We start from the raw sequence: 24,855 nt of genomic DNA on the forward strand, positions 1-24,855 counted from the left end.
AACGGTTGTCAACATAAATTGTAGTAACTAGTTGTCAACCTAAACGGTAGTAACTAGTTATCAACACAAACGATAGTAACCAGTTGTCAACATAGAATATAGTAACCAGTTGTAGATGGAAACGGTAGTAACCAGTTATCAACATAAATGGCAGTAACCAGTTGTCAACTTAAACAGTAGTAATCAGTTGTCAACATAAACGGTAGTAACTAATTGTCAACATAAACAGTACTAACCAGTTGTCAACATAAACGGTAGTAACCAGTTATTAACATAAACAGTAGTAACCAGTTGTCAACATAAATGGTAGTAACCAGTTGTTAACATAAATGTAGTAACCAGTTGACAACGTAAGCAGTAGTAACCAGTTGTCAACATAGACAGTGGTAACCGGTTGTCAACATAAACGGTAGTAACCAGTTGTTAACATCAACGTAGTAACCAGTTGACAACGTAATCAGGAGTAACCAGTTGTCAACATAAACAGTAGTAACCAGTTGTCAACATAAACGGTAGTAACCAGTTGTTAACATAAATGTAGTAACCAGTGGACAGCGTAAGCAGTAGTAACCAGTTGTCAACATAGACAGTAGTAACCAGTTGTCAACATAAACGGTAGTAACCAGTTGTTAACATCAACGTAGTAACCAGTTGACAACGTAATCAGGAGTAACCAGTTGTCAACATAAACAGTAGTAACCAGTTGTCAACATAAACGGTAGTAACCAGTTGTTAACATAAATGTAGTAACCAGTTGACAGCGCAAGCAGTAGTAACCAGTTGTCAACATAGACAGTGGTAACCAGTTGTCAACATAAACGGTAGTAACCAGTTGTTAACATCAACGTAGTAACCAGTTGACAACGTAATCAGGAGTAACCAGTTGTCAACATAGACAGTAGTAACCAGTTGTCGACATAAACGGTAGTAACCAGTTGTTAACATCAACGTAGTAACCAGTTGACAACGTAATCAGGAGTAACCAGTTGTCAACATAGACAGTAGTAACCAGTTGTCAACATAAACGGTAGTAACCAGTTGTTAACATCAACGTAGTAACCAGTTGACAACGTAATCAGGAGTATCCAGTTGTCAACATAGACAGTAGTAACCAGTTGTCAACATAAACGGTAGTAGCCAGTTGTCAACATAAAAGATAGTAACTAGTTGTCGACATAAACAGTAGTAACCAGTTGTCAACTTAAACAGTAGTAATCTGTTGTCAACATAAACAGTAGTAACCAGTTGTCAACATAAACAGTAGTAACCAGTTGTCAACATTAACAGTAGTAACCAGTTGTCAACTTAAACAGTAGTAATCATTTGTCAACCTAAACGGCAGTAACCAGTTGTTAACATCAACGTAGTAACCAGTTGACAATGTAATCAGGAGTAACCAGTTGTCAACATAGACAGTGGTAACCAGTTGTCAACATAAACGGTAGTAGCCAGTTGTCAACATAAAAGATAGTAACCAGTTGTCGACATAAACAGTAGTAACCAGTTGTCAACTTAAACAGTAGTAATCTGTTCTCAACATAAACGGTAGTAACCAGTTGTCAACATAAACAGTAGTAACCAGTTGTCAACATTAACAGTAGTAACCAGTTGTCAACTTAAACAGTAGTAATCAGTTGTCAACATAAACGGCAGTAACCAGTTGTTAACATCAACGTAGTAACCAGTTGACAACGTAATCAGGAGTAACCAGTTGTCAACATAGACAGTAGTAACCAGTTGTCGACATAAACGGTAGTAACCAGTTGTTAACATCAACGTAGTAACCAGTTGACAACGTAATCAGGAGTACCCAGTTGTCAACATAGACAGTAGTAACCAGTTGTCAACATAAACGGTAGTAACCAGTTGTTAAAATCAACATAGTAACCAGTTGACAACGTAATCAGGAGTAACCAGTTGTCAACATAGACAGTAGTAACCAGTTGTCAACATAAACGGTAGTAACCAGTTGTTAACATCAACGTAGTAACCAGTTGACAACGTAATCAGGAGTATCCAGTTGTCAACATAGACAGTAGTAACCAGTTGTCAACATAAACGGTAGTAGCCAGTTGTCAACATAAAAGATAGTAACTAGTTGTCGACATAAACAGTAGTAACCAGTTGTCAACTTAAACAGTAGTAATCTGTTGTCAACATAAACGGTAGTAACCAGTTGTCAACATAAACAGTAGTAACCAGTTGTCAACATTAACAGTAGTAACCAGTTGTCAACTTAAACAGTAGTAATCAGTTGTCAACTTAAACGGCAGTAACCAGTTGTTAACATCAACGTAGTAACCAGTTGACAATGTAATCAGGAGTAACCAGTTGTCAACATAGACAGTGGTAACCAGTTGTCAACATAAACGGTAGTAGCCAGTTGTCAACATAAAAGATAGTAACCAGTTGTCGACATAAACAGTAGTAACCAGTTGTCAACTTAAACAGTAGTAATCTGTTGTCAACATAAACGGTAGTAACCAGTTGTCAACATAAACAGTAGTAACCAGTTGTCAACTTAAACAGTAGTAATCAGTTGTCAACCTAAACGGCAGTAACCAGTTGTTAACATCAACGTAGTAACCAGTTGACAATGTAATCAGGAGTCACCAGTTGTCAACATAGACAGTGGTAACCAGTTGTCAACATAAACGGTAGTAGCCAGTTGTCAACATAAAAGATAGTAACCAGTTGTCGACATAAACAGTAGTAACCAGTTGTCAACTTAAACAGTAGTAATCTGTTGTCAACATAAACGGTAGTAACCAGTTGTCAACATAAACAGTAGTAACCAGTTGTCAACATTAACAGTAGTAACCAGTTGTCAACTTAAACAGTAGTAATCAGTTGTCAACATAAACGGCAGTAACAAGTTGTTAACATCAACGTAGTAACCAGTTGACAATGTAATCAGGAGTAACCAGTTGTCAACATAGACAGTGGTAACCAGTTGTCAACATAAACAGTCGTAACCAGTTGTCAACATAAACGGTAGTAACCTCATGTAAAGAGACTTGCATAGTTTCCTACTAAAAATGGACGCAGGTTCAAATCCAGTAAAAGTTCGGATGTATGAAACTTCTCACTTTAAATCCAAGCACATTTCTTTGTTACATGGAAATCTCCTTGGACCACGCCCCCTTATACATATGCAAATCATGTTTGAGCTCAGCACAGGCTGACCAATCACAAGTCAGCAGGAGGAGCTTCTTTCTGCTGTTTGGAATGATGACAGATGTTATTTCCTACTGAACAATGTGCCGATGTTATTTTCTACTGAACAATGTGTAGACTCTGGTCCAGGCCTGTCACACCTGTGTTTTCTTGCAGCACATGGCCCGTGTAGGTATGTCGAACATATACTGCATGCTTCTCTTCTGGGGTGAACTCACCGACCTTTAAGTTTATTGTTTGGTGTGAAGTTGAATAGGTGACAAAAGTTTATGTGGCAATGTTATAGTTTTTCACAAAGCATCTGAAATCATGAAATAATGATAATTATTAGTATTGTTATTAGTAGTAGTAGTATTATGATGATGATGATGATGATAATAATAATAATGATGATAATAATAACAATAATAATGACAATGATAATAATAATAATGATGATAATAATAATATTAATAATAATGATGACAATAATAATAATGATGACAATAATAATAATAATAATAACAATAATAACAATCATAATAATAATTATTATTATTATAATGATGATGATGATGATGATGTTGATAATGATAACAATATTAATAATAATAATGATGATAATAATAATGATAATAATAATAATGACAACATTAACAATAATAATAATACACTTTTTCACAAAGCATTTCTTGAAATAATGATAATAAGGAGGAGCTGGACGAAGTGGCTGGGGAGAGGGAAGTCTGGGCTTCCCTGCTTAGGCTGCTGACCCCGCGACCCAACCTCGGATAAGCGGAAGAAAATGGATGGATAATAATTATAACAATTATTATTATTATTATCATCATAATGATGATGATAATAATAATAATGACAATATTAACAATAATAGTAATACACTTTTTCACAAAGCATCTCTTGAAATAACGATAATAATAATAATTATTATTATTATCATGATTATAATAATAATAACAACAATAATAATAAACTTTTTCACAAAACATCTCTTGAATAATGATGATAATAATAATAATTATAACAATTATTATTATTATAATGATGATGATAATAATAATAATACAAATAAAAATAATAATAATAACAATAATAATAGTAATAATAATAGTAATAATAATAATAATTAATATAGTAAGTGACAGCTGCGAGTTTCAGGAGAAATCATTGGGAGCCTGAAGGCGTGTCTGCTAAAGTGAGGGCCAAAAGTGGGCTGAGCAAACAAAGGCGCAGGCCGCCATGTTGGCGTGTTGACTTATTAGACAGGAAGTGTTGTTTGAAGAGGAAACAGAAAGCTAAAATGCATCAAAAGATAAAGAGGGACTTTCCTGGACGACGGAGGCTAATGTATGATAAGAATATTCACAAGCAAGCTAATGTCACCTTTTAGGAATAATGGACGGATGGTGCAAAGTATTTTGGTACTGGTAGTGCTTTTACTAGTTAGCAAGTGAACAAGTAGTTAGCATATATGTATATATATACATATTTATATATGTATAACATAAGGGGGATCAACAGTCCCTTCACTATCAAAACAACACAACAACAACAACAATCTTAACTGTCAATTTGCACATTGACGGTGTGGCTCGGTTGGTAGAGCGGCTATGCCCGCCATTTTAGGGTTCCAGGTTCGATTCCTGCTTCCGCCATCTGGTCACTGCCATTGTGTCCTTGGGCAAGACACTCTGCCCACCTGCTCCCAGTGCCACCCACCCTGCTTTAAATGTGACTTGGATCGTGGCTTTTTCAGTCATTAGAAAAAAGCGCTATATAAATATGATTAACTTCCTTTGCACTCACACAAAACTCCATTCGGTTCTCTCTCAAAAAAAAACAAGCATGTTGCGACTATAATGAGAAAATAGTAAAATATTTTTTACCTTAGAGACGGAGAAGGGAGGTGTCTAAGTCTAAGTCCACAGCGATTCCTTCCTTCTGTCCAGGCTGGTTTGTTGGCTTTTTTTGGACCCATAGTGACTAAACAAACTAGTAATCAAAACAGGAAGTGACGTAGTGGGTTCCGCCTCTCTAAAATGGCCACGCCACGAACAGGAAGTGATGTCATCAAAATGGCTTCCAGCAGCGCACATAATGAATGAATGAATGAAGCGTTTGTACACGGAGGCATGGTTTGCAAATAGAGGGGTTCGTAAATGGAGGTTCCAGGGTGTTATAAATTATCCTTCATGTTTGTATATTTGTGTCCTGTGACTGACTGCTGACTAGTTCAAAGTGCACACCACCTTGTCCAATAAAACTTCAAAGAACAAGTACTACGTTTGTACATACTGTAGCGTGTACAAAGTATGCAATTGTGTGTACTATTAGTGTGTGATCTACTAAGACTTAATAACAAGTGCAAAAGTGGTGCAGATTTCGATATGCAAATGTTACCATGGAGACACTCATTTCCCGCACATTCACGTTTCCATACATATTTTCTGGACTAACAGACTCGCTCACGCAGGGAGATCGACAATGGAACGTGACATTTTTAGAGCGCCGAAGATGCACTAACTGCTGTACTGGCATGATCCAGGTGCAAGAAAATGCATGTGGGAAGAAGTGTTTTCATACAGGAGATAAACTGATCCTTTTTTCTGTCCGCTGGCTCCAAATCGACTCTCAAGTCTCTTTCTTCATCGTCTGTCCCATTGCAGCCATTGCCTCGTTTCTCGCCGCCGTTTGTGCGTAACCGTGCCAGTTTACCTTCCAAACGTGCTGAACAGACACAAAACTACGGACACAGAAAAGTTTTAGTTCTGATAAATCATATAACCAGCGTTAAATTATTGTATTTGCATCTACTTGTCAGACTATTGTTGTAATAATTAGCATACATACATACTCATGAAGACAAATGCACACAAACCTTAGTGGTCAGCTGGGGTAGGCTCCTGCTCACCCAATGAAGACAAGTTCACCACACAGTCGAGCTGAAATTGTTGTTTACTAAACTTCATGCTACTACGGTGGAACCTCCATTTGCAAACTTAATTGGTTCTCGAACTGGGTTTGTAAATGGGTAGTTTGTACAGTGAAGCAAATTTGTCAAAAGTCCATTTTAGTGAAGGTTTGTACACTTTAAGCACAACATAAACGTACTGTATATCAAACAAACATAACAAATAGGTGACGGATCAACTTGCTATTTAATAACAAAACAATAACAAGATGAACTGTCCTATATGCACTAAAGTCCCGCTGGTGCACTCACAAACAATCAGAAACCACAAAAATCCTTGACTTTAAAAACCATATTAATACAATAATAAACATTTAAGCAAGTGAAATCCATATACAGTACAGTACATTGTCAGCATGAGAGCAGACAAGTAGATAGAGGGGGAGAAGAGAGGGGTGGGGCGAGGGTTTTGTGTGTGTGTGTGTGTGTGTATGTGTGTGTGATGAACAGAGTCCGATTTGGCATCTTTTTCCAGAAAAGTCTATTCTCATCCCAATTAAAAACATTATAGTGCTTGACATTGTGATATTTACTGTACTTCCTGTTCATTTGCTGTGTTTGACAGAGGTAACATAGTAAATATTTACTGTACTTCCTGTTCATTTATTGTGTTTGACACAGGTAACAGTAAATATTTACTGTACTTCCTGTTCATTTATTGTGTTTGACACAGGTAACATAGTAAATATTTACTGTACTTCCTGTTCATTTGTTGGGTTTGACACAGGTAACAATAAATATTTATTGTACTTCCTGTTCATGTGTTCCAAAATAAAAGTTTTGTTTTGTTGTGTCGGTGCAAAGGGAGGCAGAATGTGCTGAAGAGGGGGAGGGGTTGGTAATGGCTGGACTGGTCTCAGGTTTCTGGGGTGGGGGTTCTACCTGCAGGCGGCGTGTGCGTGTGTGATGAATGAGACCACTGTTGGGACTTGATTGGCTGCGACCACACAGCTGCTGGGATTACTGGCCTCCCAGAGATGCTTTTCAATCTTGCCTGCTGAAAACAAGTCATTTTGAGAGGCGGGGCTGTATAATGCAAATGAACCCCTCCTAGCCACGCCCCTTCACGCCAAGTGAACCTAGGTTCACTTGGCGTGCACCGGCAGCCATGCTTTGTAGTTTTGGTTCTACCAAGATCAGCTGTTCTGGACCTGGTGGATTGACAGTCGATGACGTTCACCACAACACAACATCCCAGATCACAGGAGTCAAACTGCAGGCCCCGGGGGCCACGTCTGGCCCGCCACATCATTTTACACAGTAGGCACTGATCCAATTAAAAGTAGTTTTTAGGAAAATCATTATTTCTTTGGTAGGAGGACATTGGTTTTTTGGTATTATGGTTTTATATAGGAAGGCTAAGCTAGCTACACAACAACTCGAACTGACATTGCTAACCTAATAACCAAATATATTACTGTGCCAAACACAGTAGGCACTGATCCAATTAAAAGTATTTTTTAGGAAAATCATTCTTTATTTGGCAGGAGGACAGTGACGCTATGGTCTTATATTGAAAGGCTAAGCTAGCTACACAACAACTCGAGCTGACATTGCTAACGTAATAACCGATCATATTACTGTGCCAAACACAGTAGATACTGATCCAATTAAAAGTATTTTTTAGGAAAATCATTCTTTATTTGGCAGGAGGACAGTGACACTAAGGTTTTATATTGGAAGGCTAAGCTAGCTACACAACAATTTGAGCTGACATTGCTAATGTAATAACCGATCATATTACTGTGCCAAACACAGTAGGCACTGATCCAATTAAAAGTCATTTTTAGGAAAATCATTCTTTATTTTGGCAGGAGTACAGAGACGCTATGGTTTTACTGTATATTGGAAGGTTAAACTACCTACACAACAACTCGAACTAACATTGCTAATGTAATAACCATGTATAATACTGTGCCAAACACAGTAGGCACTGATCCAATTAAAAGTAGTTTTTAGGAAAATCATTATTTATTTGGCAGGAGGACAGAGTTTTATGTTTTTATATTGGAAGGCTAAACTACCTACACAACAACTCAAACTAACATTGCTAATGTAATAACCGTTTATTATACTGTGCCAAACACAGTTGGCACTGATCCAATTAAAAGTAGTTTTTAGGAAAATCATTATTTATTTGGCAGGAGTACAGGTTTTATTGTATATTGGAAGGCTAAACTACCTACACAACAACTTGAACTAACATTGCTAATGTAATAACCGTTTATAATACTGTGCCAAACACAGTAGGCACGGATCCAATTAAAAGTAGTTTTTAGGAAAATCATTATGTATTTGGCAGGAGTACAGAGACGCTATGGTTTTATTGTATATTGGAAGGCTAAACTACCTACACAACAACTTGAACTAACATTGCTAATGTAATAACCGTTTATAATACTGTGCCAAACACAGTAGGTACGGATCCAATTAAAAGTAGTTTTTAGGAAAATCATTATTTATTTGGCAGGAGGACAGTGGTTTTATGGTATTATATTGGAAGGCTAAGCTAGATACACAACAACTCGAACTGACATTGCTAACCTAATAACCAAATATATTACTGTGCCAAACACAGTGGGCACTGATCCAATTAAAAGTATTTTTTAGGAAAATCATTCTTTATTTGGCAGGAGTACAGTGACGCTATGGTCTTATATTGAAAGGTTAAGCTAGCTACACAACAACTTGCGCTGACATTGCTAACGTAATAACCGATCATATTACTGTGCCAAACACAGTAGGCACTGATCCAATTAAAAGCAGTTTTTAGGAAAAGTATTCTTTATTTGGCAGGAGGACAGTGACACCATGGTTTTATATTGGAAGGCTAAGCCAACTACACAACAACTCGAACTGACATTGCTAACCTAGTAACCGATTATATTACTGTGCCAAACACAGTAGGCACTGATCCAATTAAAATAATTTTTTAGGAAAATCATTCTTTATTTGGCAGGAGGACAGTGACGCTATGGTTTTATATTGGAAGGTTAAGCTAGTTACACTACAACTCGAGCTGACACTGCTAACGTAATAACCGATCATATTACTGTGCCAAACACAGTAGGCACTGATCCAATTAAAAGTAGTTTTTAGGAAAATCCTTCTTTATTTGGCAGGAGGACAGTGGTTTTATATTGGAAGGTTAAGCCAGCTACACAACAACTCGAGCTGACGTATCATTCACACACTTCTAATGTACTGTTAATTACCATATCATTGTCTCCTCCATTGCCACAAATAGTAGTCACCCACTCTGCCAATCAATGTAGTTTTTCGGAAAATCCATAAATTTGTGAAAGTTTGTGGGCGCAGCAGGACTCTTCTGTTTACACTCCCGGAGCGACTTCTTCACAGTGAAGGAACATCGCCACGAATCATAAACGTTCAAAGTAAGGCACTTTTTACTTCAGATAAGGCTGAAAGACTTGTGCTGGCAATTTCATCGTGGACGACAACCGTGGCGCAAATACGTTCGGGTGAATTTCTACAATATGTGGATAATCCGCTAACGTCACATGTTGGGAAACATCACACCTCGGGCAAAGTAAGAAGGTCCCATGTACACAAAAAACAGGTCCTGATAGGTAAGAAAAGGTGTTTTTACATAAAAGGTGTGCGTTAGACTTGGATCTCTGAGGTGGCTTTCCTCCGTCAGTGGCATTCAACTGTCCATCCATCCATCTTCTTCCGCTTATCCGAGGTTGGCCCAGACTTCCCTCTCCCCAGCCACGTCGTCCAGCTCCTCCCGGGGGCTCCCGAGGTGCAGGGGCGCCGAAAAGGGGGGGTAAAGGAGACGGATTCTAAGGGCCCATGATGGAGGGGGGCCCAGAGAGGCCCCTAATGATGATGAAATTCTAATACAGGGGGCCCTGTAAAGATTCTTTTCATGGGGCCCAAAATCCCTAGCGGCGCCCCTGCCGAGGTGTTCCAAAGCCAGCCGGGAGAGATAGTCTTCCCAACGTGTCCTGGGTCTTCCCTGTGGCCTCCTAGTGGTCGGATGGAAACACCTCCCTGACCAGATGCCCGAACCACCTCATCTGGCTCCTCTCCATGTGGAGGAGCAGCGGCTTTACTTTGAGCTCCTCCCGGATGACAGAGCTTCTCACCCTATCTCTAAGGGAGAGCCCCGCCACCCGGTGGAGGAAGCTCATTTCGGCCGCTTGTACCCGTGATATTGTCCTTTCGGTCATAACCCAAAGCTCATGACCATAGGTGAGGATGGGAACGTAGATCGACCGGTAAATTGAGAGCTTTGCCTTCCGGTGTAGCTCCTTGTTCACCACAACGGATCAATACAGCGTCCGCATTACTGAAGGGGCCGCACCGATCCGCCTGTCGATCTCACGATCCACTCTTCCCTCACTCATGAACAAGACTCCGAGGTACTTGAACTCCTCCACTTGGGGCAAGATCTCCTCCCCAACCCGGATATGACACTCCACCTTTTTCCTGGTCCATTGTATGACAGAGCTTCTCACCCTATCTCTAAGGGAGAGCCCCGCCACCCGGTGGAGGAAGCTCATTTTGGCCGCTTGTACCCGTGATATTGTCCTTTCGGTCATAACCCAAAGCTCATGACCATAGGTGAGGATGGGAACGTAGATCGACCGGTAAATTGAGAGCTTTGCCTTCCGGTGTAGCTCCTTGTTCACCACAACGGATCAATACAGCGTCCGCATTACTGAAGGGGCCGCACCGATCCGCCTGTCGATCTCACGATCCACTCTTCCCTCACTCATGAACAAGACTCCGAGGTACTTGAACTCCTCCACTTGGGGCAAGATCTCCTCCCCAACCCGGATATGACACTCCACCTTTTTCCTGGTCCATTGTATGACAGAGCTTCTCACCCTATCTCTAAGGGAGAGCCCCGCCACCCGGTGGAGGAAACTCATTTCGGCCGTGTGTACCCATGATCTTGTCCTTACGGTCATAACCCAAAGCTCATGACCATAGGTGAGGATGGGAACGTAGATCGACCAGTAAATTGAGAGCTTTGCCTTCCGGCTCAGCTCCTTGTTCACCACAACGGATCAATACAGGGTCCGCATTACTGAAGACGCCGCACCGATCCGCCTGTCGATCTCATGATTTACTCTTAACTCACTCGTGAACAAGACTCCGAGGTACTTGAACTCCTCCACTTGGGGCAAGATCTCCTCCCCAACCCGGAGATGGCACTCCACCCTTTTCCTGGTCCAGTTAAATACTGCACACCTACTGTACTTTGCCAGCGTAGAGAAGATAGGAGTGAAAGACTCTTGGTCCACACGTCATGTTCTGCCAGCAACAAATATGACAGTCCAACATTCATGTTGCTGATAATAATCAACAACACACGTCGTCTTGGCGCGCATGCAGCGAGACATCTGCTGCTCTCCTTCCTGCCTTCTGCTTTGGGAGCAGAGCTTGGAAGCAGCAGAAGGAAGAAGCAAGTGGAAGTTTGCTGCTCGGCGTCCTCATAAAGTCGTGGAATATTCAGTGTGTAAAGCAGATGTGGGGCTGGGAAATGACTGCAAGCTGGTTCTGAAAACATGAACGGGCGGCAGGAACCCAGCGCACTCTTAGAGGTGACAGTCCAATAAGTTTGTCTTGGCTCCTACTTTGGCATCTGTTAGCACTTTCTTCACACGGTGTTAGCAGCTACTCGATCTATGGTCTCAGCACTTAGCAGCTACTTGGTCTATGGTCTCAGCACTTAGCAGCTACTCGGTCTATGGTCTCAGCACTTAGCAGCTACTCGGTCTATGGTCTCAGCACTTAGCAGCTACTCAGTCTATGGTCTCAGCACTGGGCTGTCGTCAACGTGTGGAACGAGAGTCTGAGGGTGGACTCAGGTACTCACACAGTGCCAGTCTAAACGTTCTTGGGACTCCTGAAAGCCTAAAGATTTGGGACTGTTATATACCAAAAGTTTTAGGACTACTTCACGTCTAAAGTCGTAGGACTATTATATACCTAAAGTTTTAGGACTACTTCACGTCTAAAGTCTTAGGACTATTCCACACCTTAAGTCTTAGGACTACTTCACGTCTAAAGTCTTAGGACTATTCCACAGGCCTACTTCACACCTAAAGTCTTAGGACTATTCCACACCTAAAGTCTTAGGATTACTTCACACCTAAAGTTTTGGGACTACTTCACGTCTAAAGTCTTAAAACTACATCAAACTTAAAAACTCAGGACGACTTCACACCTAAAGACTTAGGACTACTTCACGCCTTGAGTCTTAGGACTATTTCACACCTAAAGTGTTATGACTACTTCACACCTAAAGTCTTAGGATTACTTCACAACAAAGTCTTAGGACTACTTCACACCTAAAGTCGCAGGACTACTTCACACCTAAAGTCTTAGGACTACTTCACGCCTAAAGTCTTAGGACTACCTCACACCTAAAATCTTAGGGCTACTTCACACCTAAATTTATAGGACTACTTCACATCTAAAATCTTAGGATGACTTCACACCTAAAATCTTAGGACTACTTCACACCTAAAGTCTTAGGACAATTTCACACCTAAAGTCTAAGGACTACTTCCCGTCTAAAGTCTTAGGACTACTTCACACCTAAAGTCTTAGGACGACTTCACACCTAAAATCTTAGGGCTACTTCACACCTAAAGTCTTAGGACAACTTCACACCTAAAGTCTTAGGACTACTTCATACCTAAAGTCTTTTGACTACTTCACGCCTTGAGTCTTAGGACTACTTCACACCTTTTGTCTTAATTATGACGAATTCACGCCTACAGTCTTAGGACGACTTTATGCCTAAAGTCTTCGGACTAATTCACACCTAAAGTCTTAGGGCTACTCCACACCTAAAGACTTAGGACTACTTCACACTTAAAGTCTTAGGACAACTTTACACCTAAAATCTTAGGGCTACTTCACACCTAAATTCTTAGGACTAATTCACACCTCAAGTCTTAGGACTACTTCACACCTAAAGCCTTTGGACTACTTCACGCTTTGAATCTTAGGACTACTTCACACCTAAAGTCTTATGACGACTTCACACCTAAAGTCTTAGGACTACTTCACGTCTAAAGGCTGAGGACTATTCCACACCTAAATTCTTAGGATTATTTCAAACCTAAAGTCTTAGGACTACTTCACACCCAAAGTCTTATGACTACTTCACAGCTAAAAACGTAGGACTACTTCACCTCTAAAGTCTGAGGACTATTCCACAGCTAAATTATTAGGATTATTTCAAATCTAAAGTCTTAGGACTACTTCACACCCAAAGTCTTAGGACTACTTCACAGCTAAAAACGTAGGACTACTTCACGTCTAAAGTCTGAGGACTATTCCACACCTAAAGTCTTAGGATTACTTCAAACCTACAGATTTAGGACTACTTCACACCTAAATTATTTGGACTACTTCACACCTAAAGTTTTAGGACTATTCCACACCTAAAATCTTAGGACTATTTAACATCTAAAGTCATAGGACTACTTCACGTCTAAAGTCTTAGGAATATACCACACCTAAAGTCTTGGGATTACTTCAAACCTAAAGTCTTAGGACCCCTTCACGCCTAAAGTTTTAGGAGTACTTCACACCTAAAGTCTTAGGACTACTTCACGCCTAAAGTCTTAGGACTACCTCACACCTAAAGTCTTGGGACTTTTCACACTAACATTTTTTGGACTACTTCACGCCTAAAGTCTTGGGACTGCTTGTATCGCACATGATATCACACACAAGTAAACACGCTGCAGGTGTGCTTGTATCGCACATGATATCACACACAAGTTAACACGCTGCAGGACTGCTTGTATCGCACATGATATCACACACAAGTGAACACTGCAGGACTGCTTGTATCGCACATGATATCACCCATTAGACTTCCATCCATCCATGTTTTTTCTAATGATATCGGACGATATCAAAACGACGCGGACACCCCTGTTGGCCGCCATAGACACGTTTTATAGGACTCTTCTTTGTGGTCGTCTCGTGAGAAGATTTCAAACGAGGTGTTTGCAGAAGCGTGGGGGTTGCACTCACTCTTGTGAGACACTGCGAGCATTAGAAAGGGAAAGAAAGAAAGAATGTTCCAGCTGGTATATTCCAGCTCGCAGCTGCAGGCCAACTACCTGCAAGAAGGTGGAGCAGCATGGAGGCTTTAAAGCCCAGGGCAACTTCTTGCAAGCCTGTCATTAAAAAAGATGAATGACTCGATTGTTGGCTCACAGTCTCAAGGAGATTAAGACAAAAGTGGTCAATCAAGACCTGGAGCGGAGTCAAAAGTCCTCCTGACTGATCCAGGACAATGATTGCCGAATGATATCGCCGTCTACACATTCTTCTTTTGTCCCGCCCACTCCACATGTACGCTAACTCACCTCCGAGCTGACACAATGGACTGGTGGACACTTTATGACGCCTGCAGACATGTCGGGAGTCGTACTCCTACCGACATATTTGGCAAGGTAGTGATGTCACACGTCCGGGTGAGGACAGGAAGAAAGAATGTGACGGACAAGTCATGGCAGACCTCTGAAAACACAAGTCAATATTACAGTCACTTATTATTGTTGATGGGTTATAACAAAGCTGCTTACTATCAAACAAAACATGAGTCAAAAGTCTGGTGTGATTGACACATACTTTCCTTCAATGAACTACACTTTTTGGGAGATCATTCACAATCCTTGGGTCAAACCAGAACACACATGTTTTTATTTTACGATGCATTCTAAATCATAAATAAACGATAGCAAAAGTCAGCTAACAATGGAGTCAATGTGAGTCGCTCTATTCCGCCTATAAAGAGCTCTAAAAACATCCATCAAGGTTTTATACACACGCTGTAAGTATAGATGTAGTATCTAGTAACATTCATAATAACATGTAATATTTACATGATTTCATCATAATGTAAGTATATATGTCATGTAGTAACATTCATAATAACATGCAATATTTACATATCTTCATTATACTGTAAGTATTTATGTAATGTAGTAACATTCATCATAACATGTAATATTTACATATATTCACCATACTGTATTATGTAATGTAGTAACATTCATAATAACATGTCATATTTACATATTTTCATCACGCTGTAAGTATAGATGTAGTATCTAGTAACATTCATAATAACATGTAATATTTACATGATTTCATCATACAATAAGTATATGTGTCATGTAGTAACATTCATCATAACATGTAATATTTACATATTTTCACCATACTGTAAGTACAATGTAGTATCTAGTAACATTCATAATAACATGTAATATTTACATGATTTCATCATATTGTAAGTATATATGTCATGTAGTAACATTCATAATAACATGCAATATTTACATATTTTCATTATATTTTAAGTATTTATGTAATGTAGTAACATTCATCATAACATGTAATATTTACATATTTTCACCATACTGTAAGTATTTATGTAATGTAGTAACATTCATCATAACTTGTAATATTTACATATTTTCACCATATTGTAAGTATAATGTAGTATCTAGTAACATTTATAATAACATGTAATATTTACATGATTTCATCATACTGTAAGTATATATGTCATGTAGTAACATTCATAACATGCAATATTTACATATTTTCATTATACTGTAAGTATTTATCTAATGTAGTAACATTCATCATAACATGTAATATTTACATATTTTCACCATACTGTAAGTATAGATGTAGTATCTAGTAACATTCATAATAACATTTAATATTTACATGATTTCATCATACTGTAAGTATATGTGTCATGTAGTAACATTCATGATAACATGCAATATTTACATATTTTCATTATACTGTAAGTATTTATGTACTGCAGTAACATTCATCATAACATGTAATATTTACATATATTTAGCATACTGTAAGTATTTATGTTACGTAGTAACATTCATCATAACATGTAATATTTACATATTTTCACCATACTGTAAGTATATATGTAATGTAGTAACATTCATAATAACATGTCATATTTACATATTTTCATCACGCTGTAAGTATAGATGTAGTATCTAGTAACATTCATAATAACATGTAATATTCACATCAGTTCATCATACTGAAAGTATATATGTCATGTAGTAACATTCATAATAACATGCAATATTTACATATTTTCATTATATTTTAAGTATTTATGTAATGTAGTAACATTCATCATAACATGTAATATTTACATATTTTCACCATACTGTAAGTATTTATGTAATGTAGTAACATTCATCATAACTTGTAATATTTACATATTTTCACCATATTGTAAGTATAATGTAGTATCTAGTAACATTTATAATAACATGTAATATTTACATGATTTCATCATACTGTAAGTATATATGTCATGTAGTAACATTCATAACATGCAATATTTACATATTTTCATTATACTGTAAGTATTTATCTAATGTAGTAACATTCATCATAACATGTAATATTTACATATTTTCACCATACTGTAAGTATAGATGTAGTATCTAGTAACATTCATAATAACATTTAATATTTACATGATTTCATCATACTGTAAGTATATGTGTCATGTAGTAACATTCATGATAACATGCAATATTTACATATTTTCATTATACTGTAAGTATTTATGTACTGCAGTAACATTCATCATAACATGTAATATTTACATATATTTAGCATACTGTAAGTATTTATGTTACGTAGTAACATTCATCATAACATGTAATATTTACATATTTTCACCATACTGTAAGTATATATGTAATGTAGTAACATTCATAATAACATGTCATATTTACATATTTTCATCACGCTGTAAGTATAGATGTAGTATCTAGTAACATTCATAATAACATGTAATATTCACATCAGTTCATCATACTGGAAGTATATGTCATGTAGTAACATTCATAATAACATGCAATATTTACATATTTTCATTATACTGTAAGTATGTATATATATGTAATGTAGTAACATTCATAATAACATGTAATATTTAGATATTTTCACCATACTGTAAGTATATATGTAATGTAGTAACATTTATAAAAACATGTCATATTTACATATTTTCATCACGCTGTAAGTATAGATGTAGAATCTAGTAACTATCATAATAACATGTAATATTTACATGATTTCATCATACTGTAAGTATATATGTCATGTAGTAACATTCATAATATGTAATATTTACATATTTTCATCATGCTGTAAGTATATATGTCATGTAGTAACATTCATAATAACATGCAATATTTACATATTTTCATTATACTGTAAGTATTTATGTAATGTAGTAACATTCATAATAACATGTAATATTTACATATTTTCATCATGCTGTAAGTATATATGTAATGTAGTAACATTCATAATAACATGTAATATTTACATATTTTCATCATACTGTAAGTATATATGTAATCGAGTAACATTCATAATAATAATGGGGGACGGCGTGGCGAAGTTGGGAGAGTGGCCGTGCCAGCAATCTGAGGGCTACTGGTTCAATCCCCACATTCTACCATCCTAGTCACGTCCGTTGTGTCCTTGAGCAAGACACTTCACCTTTGCTCCTGATGGGTCCTGGTTAGCGCCGTGCATGGCAGCTCCCGCCATCAGTGTGTGAATGTGTGTGTGTGTGTGAATGGGTGAATGTGGAAATAGTGTCAAAGCGCTTTGAGTTCCTTAAAAAGGTAGAAAAGCGCTATACAAGTACAACCCATTTACATAACATGTAATATTTACATATTTTCATTATACTGTAAGTATATCTGTAATGCAGTAACATTCATAATAACATGTCATATTTGCATATTTTCAGTATGATGTAGGTATAAATGTAATGTAGTAACATTCATAATAACATGTCATATTTACATATTAAGTATTAATACATTTCACAGATGCATCACAACGTTCACTTTTCCTTCAACAACAATGAGACTACTAATCATGGCAGACTTGATGAGAGACAACAAAGACTACTTTAGGACAAATGATCATCCAGAAACTTTTATTTTTGAGCCTGAATATAAGGAGGATGATCTACACGTTTTAGAAGCTGTGTGCTAAACAGATGCAGCTTTAGTCAACACTGAGCATCAAGTAGCAGCAATGCTAAGTGCTAAACAAGATATACAAACACAATACAACAACCACTTACTGTACAATGTCTGCTCTCACTGGGATGAAGACTGATGGGATGTTTATAGCTTCCCCTTTACATCAACAATTCATGTGTGTGTGTGTGTGTGCCTGTCTGTCCTTGCAGTGTCAGTGATGGACTTGGTGGACACCTGCTGTGAGACAGGAGCAAAATGGGCGTCAGCTAATGGTCACTGCAACAGCATGGACATGCCCACCAAGGACATTCAGTCCATCTGCTGGTGAGAAGTCACATCTTTTTAATTCAGCCGGGGAATAAAAATTGCAGAGGGAGTCTAAATGTCGATAAGGATTGTTTTGGTTAGGGCGAGCAAACACATTCCAAACGTTTGTGGCTCTCAAATTTAACAGCATTTCGTCTTGCAGAGCGGAAAGCTTCTCCGAGATGTTATCCAGTCAGCAATTTAGTTGAGAAACTACGAAAGTTTGAGTGCCCACAGCTCTGCCCATCCTTCAATCATGTGTGGTAACTTTAGGGTACTTTGACCAGCGGCCAGCATCTTCCCATTTATGGCAAAGCTTACTCCAATCAGCAGATGTCCAGTTACCATGACTATGAATAGGTAGATGTTCTTAACGTCCTAATAGGTCCCATTTTTATAGTCTTTGGTATGACTCGGCCTGGGCTTGAACTCACAACCTACCGATCTCAGGGCGGACACTCTAACCACTAGGCCACTGCACTTATATACTTGCCAATGTGTACCAAGTGCACTTGTATATTTGCCAATGCGTACCAAGTACACTTATATACTTGACAATGTGTACCTAGTGCACTTATATACTTTACAATGTGTATCTAGTGCACCTATATACTTGACAATGTGTATCTAGTGCACCTATATACTTGAAAATGTGTACCTAGTGCACTTATATACTTTACAATGTGTATCTAGTGCACTTGTATAATTGAAAATGTGTACATAGTGCACATAAATACTTGACAATGTGTACCTAGTGCCCTTGTATACTGCCAATGTGTACCAAGTGCACTTGTATACTTGACAATGTGTATCTAGAGCACTTGTATACTTGACAATGTGTACCTAGTGCACTTGTATACTTGACAATGTGTACCTAGTGCACTTGTTTACTTGCCAATGTGTACCAAGTGCACTTGTATACTTGACAAAGTGTACCTAGCCCACTTGTATACTTGACAATGTGTACATAGTGCACTTGTCTACTTGACAATGTGTCTCTAGTGCACTTGTATACTTGACAATGTGTACGTAGTGCACTTATATATTGACATTGTGTACGTAGTGCACTTGTATATTGACAATGTGTCTCTAGTGCACATGCATACTTGACAATGTGTACCTAGTGCACTTATATACTTGACAATGTGTCTCTAGTGCACTTATATACTTGACAATGCGTACCTAGTGCACTTATATACTTGCCAATGTGTACCAAGTGCACTTATGTACTTGCCAATGTGTACCAAGTGCACTTGTATACTTGCCAATGTGTACCAAGTGCACTTGTATACTTGACAATGTGTACCTAGTGCACTTGTTTACTTGCCAATGTGTACAAAGTGCACTTGTATACTTGCCAATGTGTACCTAGTGCACTTGTTTACTTGACAATGTGTACCAAGTGCACTTGTATACTTGCCAATGTGTACCAAGTGTACTTGTATACTTGATAATGTGTACCTAGTGCACTTGTTTACTTGCCAAAGTGTACCAAGTGCACTTGTATACTTGACAATGTGTACATAGTGCACTTGTCTACTTGACAATGTGTCTCTAGTGCACTTTTATACTTGACAATGTGTACGTAGTGCACATGTATATTGACAATGTGTCTCTAGTGCACATGCATACTTGACAATGTGTACCTAGTGCACTTATATACTTGACAATGTGTATCTAGTGCACTTGTTTACTTGCCAATGTGTACCAAGTGCACTTCTCTACTTGACAATGTGTCTCTAGTGCACTTATATACTTGCCAGTGTGTACCAAGTGCACTTATATACTTGCCAATGTGTACCAAGTGCACTTGTATACTTGACAATGTGTACCTAGTGCACTTGTTTACTTGCCAATGTGTACTAAGTGCACTTGTATACTTGCCAATGTGTACCAAGTGCACTTGTATACTTGATATTGTGTACCTAGTGCACTTTTTTACTTGCCAATGTGTACCAAGTGCACTTGTATACTTGACAATGTGTACCTAGCCCACTTGTATACTTGACAATGTGTACATAGTGCTCTTGTCTACTTGACAATGTGTCTCTAGTGCACTTGTATACTTGACAATGTGTACGTAGTGCTCTTGTCTACTTGACAATGTGTCTCTAGTGCACTTGTATACTTGACAATGTGTACGTAGTGCACTTGTATATTGACAATGTGTCTCTAGTGCACATGCATACTTGACAATGTGTACCTAGTGCACTTATATACTTGACAATGTGTACCTAGTGCACTTATATACTTGACAATGCGTACCTAGTGCACTTATATAATTGCCAATGTGTACCAAGTGCACTTGTATACTTGCCAATGTGTACCAAGTGCACTTGTATTCTTGGCAATGTGTACCTAGTGCACTTGTTTACTTGCCAATGTGTACAAAGTGCACTTGTATACTTGATAATGTGTACCTAGTGCACTTGTTTACTTGACAATGTGTACCAAGTGCACTTCTATACTTGCCAATGTGTACCAAGTGCACTTGTATTCTTGACAATGTGTACCTAGTGCACTTGTTTACTTGCCAATGTGTACCAATGCGCTTGTATACTTGACAATGTGTCTCTAGTGCACATGCATACTTGACAATGTGTACCTAGTGCACTTATATACTTGACAATGTGTCTCTGGTGCACTTGTATACTTAACAATGTGTCTCTAGTAAACTTGTATACTTGACAATGTGTACCTAGTGCACTTGTATAATTGACAATGTTTCTCGAGTCCACTTGTATATTGACAATGTGTACCTAGTGCACGTGTATACTTGACAATGTGTCTCCAGTGCACTTGAATGTGTGTGTTCTACCACTTGTCTCCTCTGCCAGGACGTCCCAGCAGCGGTGTTGTGTGGGCTCGCTGACAGAAGGTCGCTGCCTGGCTGGAGTACGAGCGGCCAGAGGAGGACTGTCGTGTGAGAAGGATGGCGATGATGCGTGTGGACTCGGCTCCTTTAAGGCGAGTAAAGCAGAGGGCAAACAAAGTTCATCAGGTTCCAAATCTTTATTTCATTTGCTCCAAGTTGACAATTTAATTAGTTGCTGAAGAACAAAAACATAGTTGAGTCTTTTTTCCTCCACGTGGATTCCCTCTGATGATTACTGCTGTCAATGATTTCATTTGGACTAATTAATAAGAGACTCAATTAGCGATGAATCACTGCCCACACGCTTCAAAGGACTCAGCTTGGCAATAACTGCTCTGTAATTGTAAACATGTTCAGGAAATAATAGAGCAGCATTCAGGCAACAGTTGATTCAATGATAGATTGTGCATTTGTAATCATATATATATACATATATACTGTGTATGTACAGTATGTATGTATGTACATTCAGTATGTATGTGTGTGTGCATGAATGCATGTATGTAGTTATGTATGTATGTATGTACTTACATATGTATGTATGTACAGTATGTATGTATGTACGTACATATGTATGTACATATGTATGTACGTATGTACAGTATGCATGTATGTATGTAGTTATGTATGTACAGTATGTGTGTATGTACGTACGTATGTATGTACAGTATGTATGTACGTATGTATGTACGTATGTACAGTATGCATGTATGTATGCATGTACATTCAACATTCAGTATGTATGTATGCATGTATGTAGTTATGTATGTATGTATGTACAGTATGTATGTATGTACGTACGTATGTATGTACATATGTACAGTATGCATGTATGTATGTATGCATGTACATTCAACATTCAGTATGTATGTATGCATGAATGCATGTATGTAGTTATATATGTATGTATGTACGTACGTACGTACCTACAGTATGCATGTATGTATGTACAGTATGTATGTATGCATGTACATTCAGTATGTATGTATAAATGTATGCATGAATGCATGTATGTATGTACAGTATGTATGTATGTACGTACGTATGTATGTACATACACTATGTATGCATGCATGTATGTATGTACATACTGTACAGTATGTATGTATGTATGTATGCATGCATGCATGTATGTAGTTATGTATGTATGTACATAAAGGATGTATGTATGTATGCTATGTAAGTATGTATGTATGTATGTATGCTATGTAAGTATGTATGTATAAACCCTGTTTCCATGTTAGATGTAAATAAAAACAGAATACAATGATTTGCAAATAATTTTCAACCCATATTCAGTTGAATATGCTACAAAGACAATATATTTGATGTTCAAACTGATAAACATTTTTTTTTTTTTTTTGCAAATAATCATTAACTTTAGAATTTGATGCCAGCAACACGTGACAAAGAAGTTGGGAAAGGTGGCAATAAATACTGATAAAGTTGAGGAATGCTCATCAAACACTTATTTGGAACATCCCACAGGTGAACAGGCAAATTGGGATCAGGTGGGTGCCATGATTGGGTATAAAAGCAGCTTCCATGAAATGCTCAGTCATTCACAAACAAGGATCGGGCGAGGGTCACCACTTTGTCAACAAATGCGTGAGCAAATTGTTGAACAGTTTAAGAAAAACCTTTCTCAACCAGCTATTGCAAGGAATTTAGGGATTTCACCATCTAATAATAATAATAATATCATCAAAGGGTTCAGAGAATCTGGCGAAATCACTGCACGTAAGCAGCTAAGCCCGTGACCTTCGATCCCTCAGGCTGTACTGCATCAACAAGCGACATCAGTGTGTAAAGGATATCACCACATGGGCTCAGGAACACTTCAGAAACCCACTGTCAGTGACTACAGTTGGTCGCTACATCTGTAAGTGCAAGTTGAAACTCTCCTATGCAAGGCAAAAACCGTTTATCAACAACACCCAGAAACGCCGTCGGCTTCGCTGGGCCTGAGCTCATCTAAGATGGACTGATACAAAGTGGAAAAGTGTTCTGTGGTCTGACGAGTCCACATTTGAAATTGTTTTTGGAAACTGTGGACGTCGGGTCCTCCGGACCAAAGAGGAAAAGAACCATCCGGATTGTTATAGGCACAAAGTGTAAAATCCAGCATCTGTGATGGTATGGGGGTGTATTAGTCCCCAAGACATGGGTAACTTACACATCTGTGAAGGCACCATTAATGCTGAAAGGTACATACAGGTTTTGGAGCAACATATGTTGCCATCCAAGCAACGTTACCATGGACGCCCCTGCTTATTTCAGCAAGACAATGCCAAGCCACGTGTTACATCAACGTGGCTTCATAGTAAAAGAGTGCGGGTACTAGACTGGCCTGCCTGTAGTCCAGACCTATCTCCCATTGAAAATGTGTGGCGCATTATGAAGCCTAAAATACCACAACGGAGACCCCCAAAGAATTCCACCTGAGAAGCTTAAAAAATGTGTCTCCTCAGTTCCCAAACGTTTACTGAGTGTTGTTAAAAGGAAAGGCCATGTAACACAGTGGTGAACATGCCCTTTCCCAACTACTTTGGCACGTGTTGCAGCCATTAAATTCTAAGTTAATTATTATTTGCAAAAAAAAAATAAAGTTTATGAGTTTGAACTTAAAATATCTTGTCTTTGTAGAGCATTCAACTGAATATGGGTTGAAAAAGATTTGCAAATCATTGCATTCCGTTTATATTTACATCTAACACAATTTTCCAACTCATATGGAAACGGGGTTTGTATGTATTTATGTATGTACAGTGTGTTTGTATGTATGTATGTATGAATGCTATGTAAGTATGTATGTACGTATGTATGTATGTTTGTGTGTATGTGTGTATATCCGTACATACGTATGTATGTATACTTTACAAGCTAAAGCCGTGTTAGCTAGTAAAGTATGTTGTGTGGAATATTGACAATAAATACAACAATTGTTGATGAAGGTTATGAGACATAAATGATCCACATATTGTATGAACCGTCATGTAATGACTGATTGTGACCACCAGGAGTGCTGTGACTGCTGCTCAGTGGGGCTGAAGGTGCGCAGTGCAGGCCAGGAGTGCACAGCTCAAAGACACATGGGCCTCCTTTGCGGACACGTCTTCCTAATGTGCTGCCAGGACCAGGACCTTTGGGACCTGAGTGCGGTCAGCTGGCAACGTGTCCGAGAAAAAAATGCTCTTGACGCCACTTCACCGCCAAAGAAAGGTAACGTCATCCCAGGACGGGAACATCAGGTACAAATTTGTGTGTGATATCATGTGCGATACAAGCAGTCCTGCAGGGTGTTTACTTGTTAGTGATATCATGTGATACAAGCAGTCCTGTGGCACATTTACTTGTGTGTGATATCATGTGCGACACAAAAAGTCCTGCAGCACGTTTACTTGTGTGTGATATCATGTGCGATACAAGCAGTCCTGCAGCGTGTTTACTTT

The 24,855-nt window shown here is 38.4% G+C and overlaps 1 protein-coding gene and 1 long non-coding RNA gene across 2 annotated transcripts in view; one reads left to right on the forward strand and one right to left on the reverse strand.

Moving 5' to 3' along the window:
- fbln2 (fibulin 2) overlaps nucleotides 1-24,855 on the forward strand; it is an 82,045-nt gene that overhangs the window by 22,098 nt on the left and 35,092 nt on the right. Inside the window, exons 3-5 of the mRNA XM_062052743.1 lie at nucleotides 18,432-18,546; nucleotides 21,366-21,495; nucleotides 24,424-24,625. Coding sequence (XP_061908727.1) covers nucleotides 18,432-18,546; nucleotides 21,366-21,495; nucleotides 24,424-24,625 — 447 coding nt within the window. The remainder of the gene's footprint in view (nucleotides 1-18,431; nucleotides 18,547-21,365; nucleotides 21,496-24,423; nucleotides 24,626-24,855) is intronic.
- Nucleotides 19,801-24,855, reverse strand: part of LOC133653458 (uncharacterized) — a 44,793-nt gene continuing 39,738 nt past the window's right edge. The window contains exon 4 of the long non-coding RNA XR_009826723.1: nucleotides 19,801-21,488. This is a non-coding gene — a long non-coding RNA (uncharacterized LOC133653458). The remainder of the gene's footprint in view (nucleotides 21,489-24,855) is intronic.

This window comes from Entelurus aequoreus, linkage group LG07, assembly GCF_033978785.1.
Source record: "Entelurus aequoreus isolate RoL-2023_Sb linkage group LG07, RoL_Eaeq_v1.1, whole genome shotgun sequence".
NCBI lineage: Eukaryota > Metazoa > Chordata > Actinopteri > Syngnathiformes > Syngnathidae > Entelurus > Entelurus aequoreus.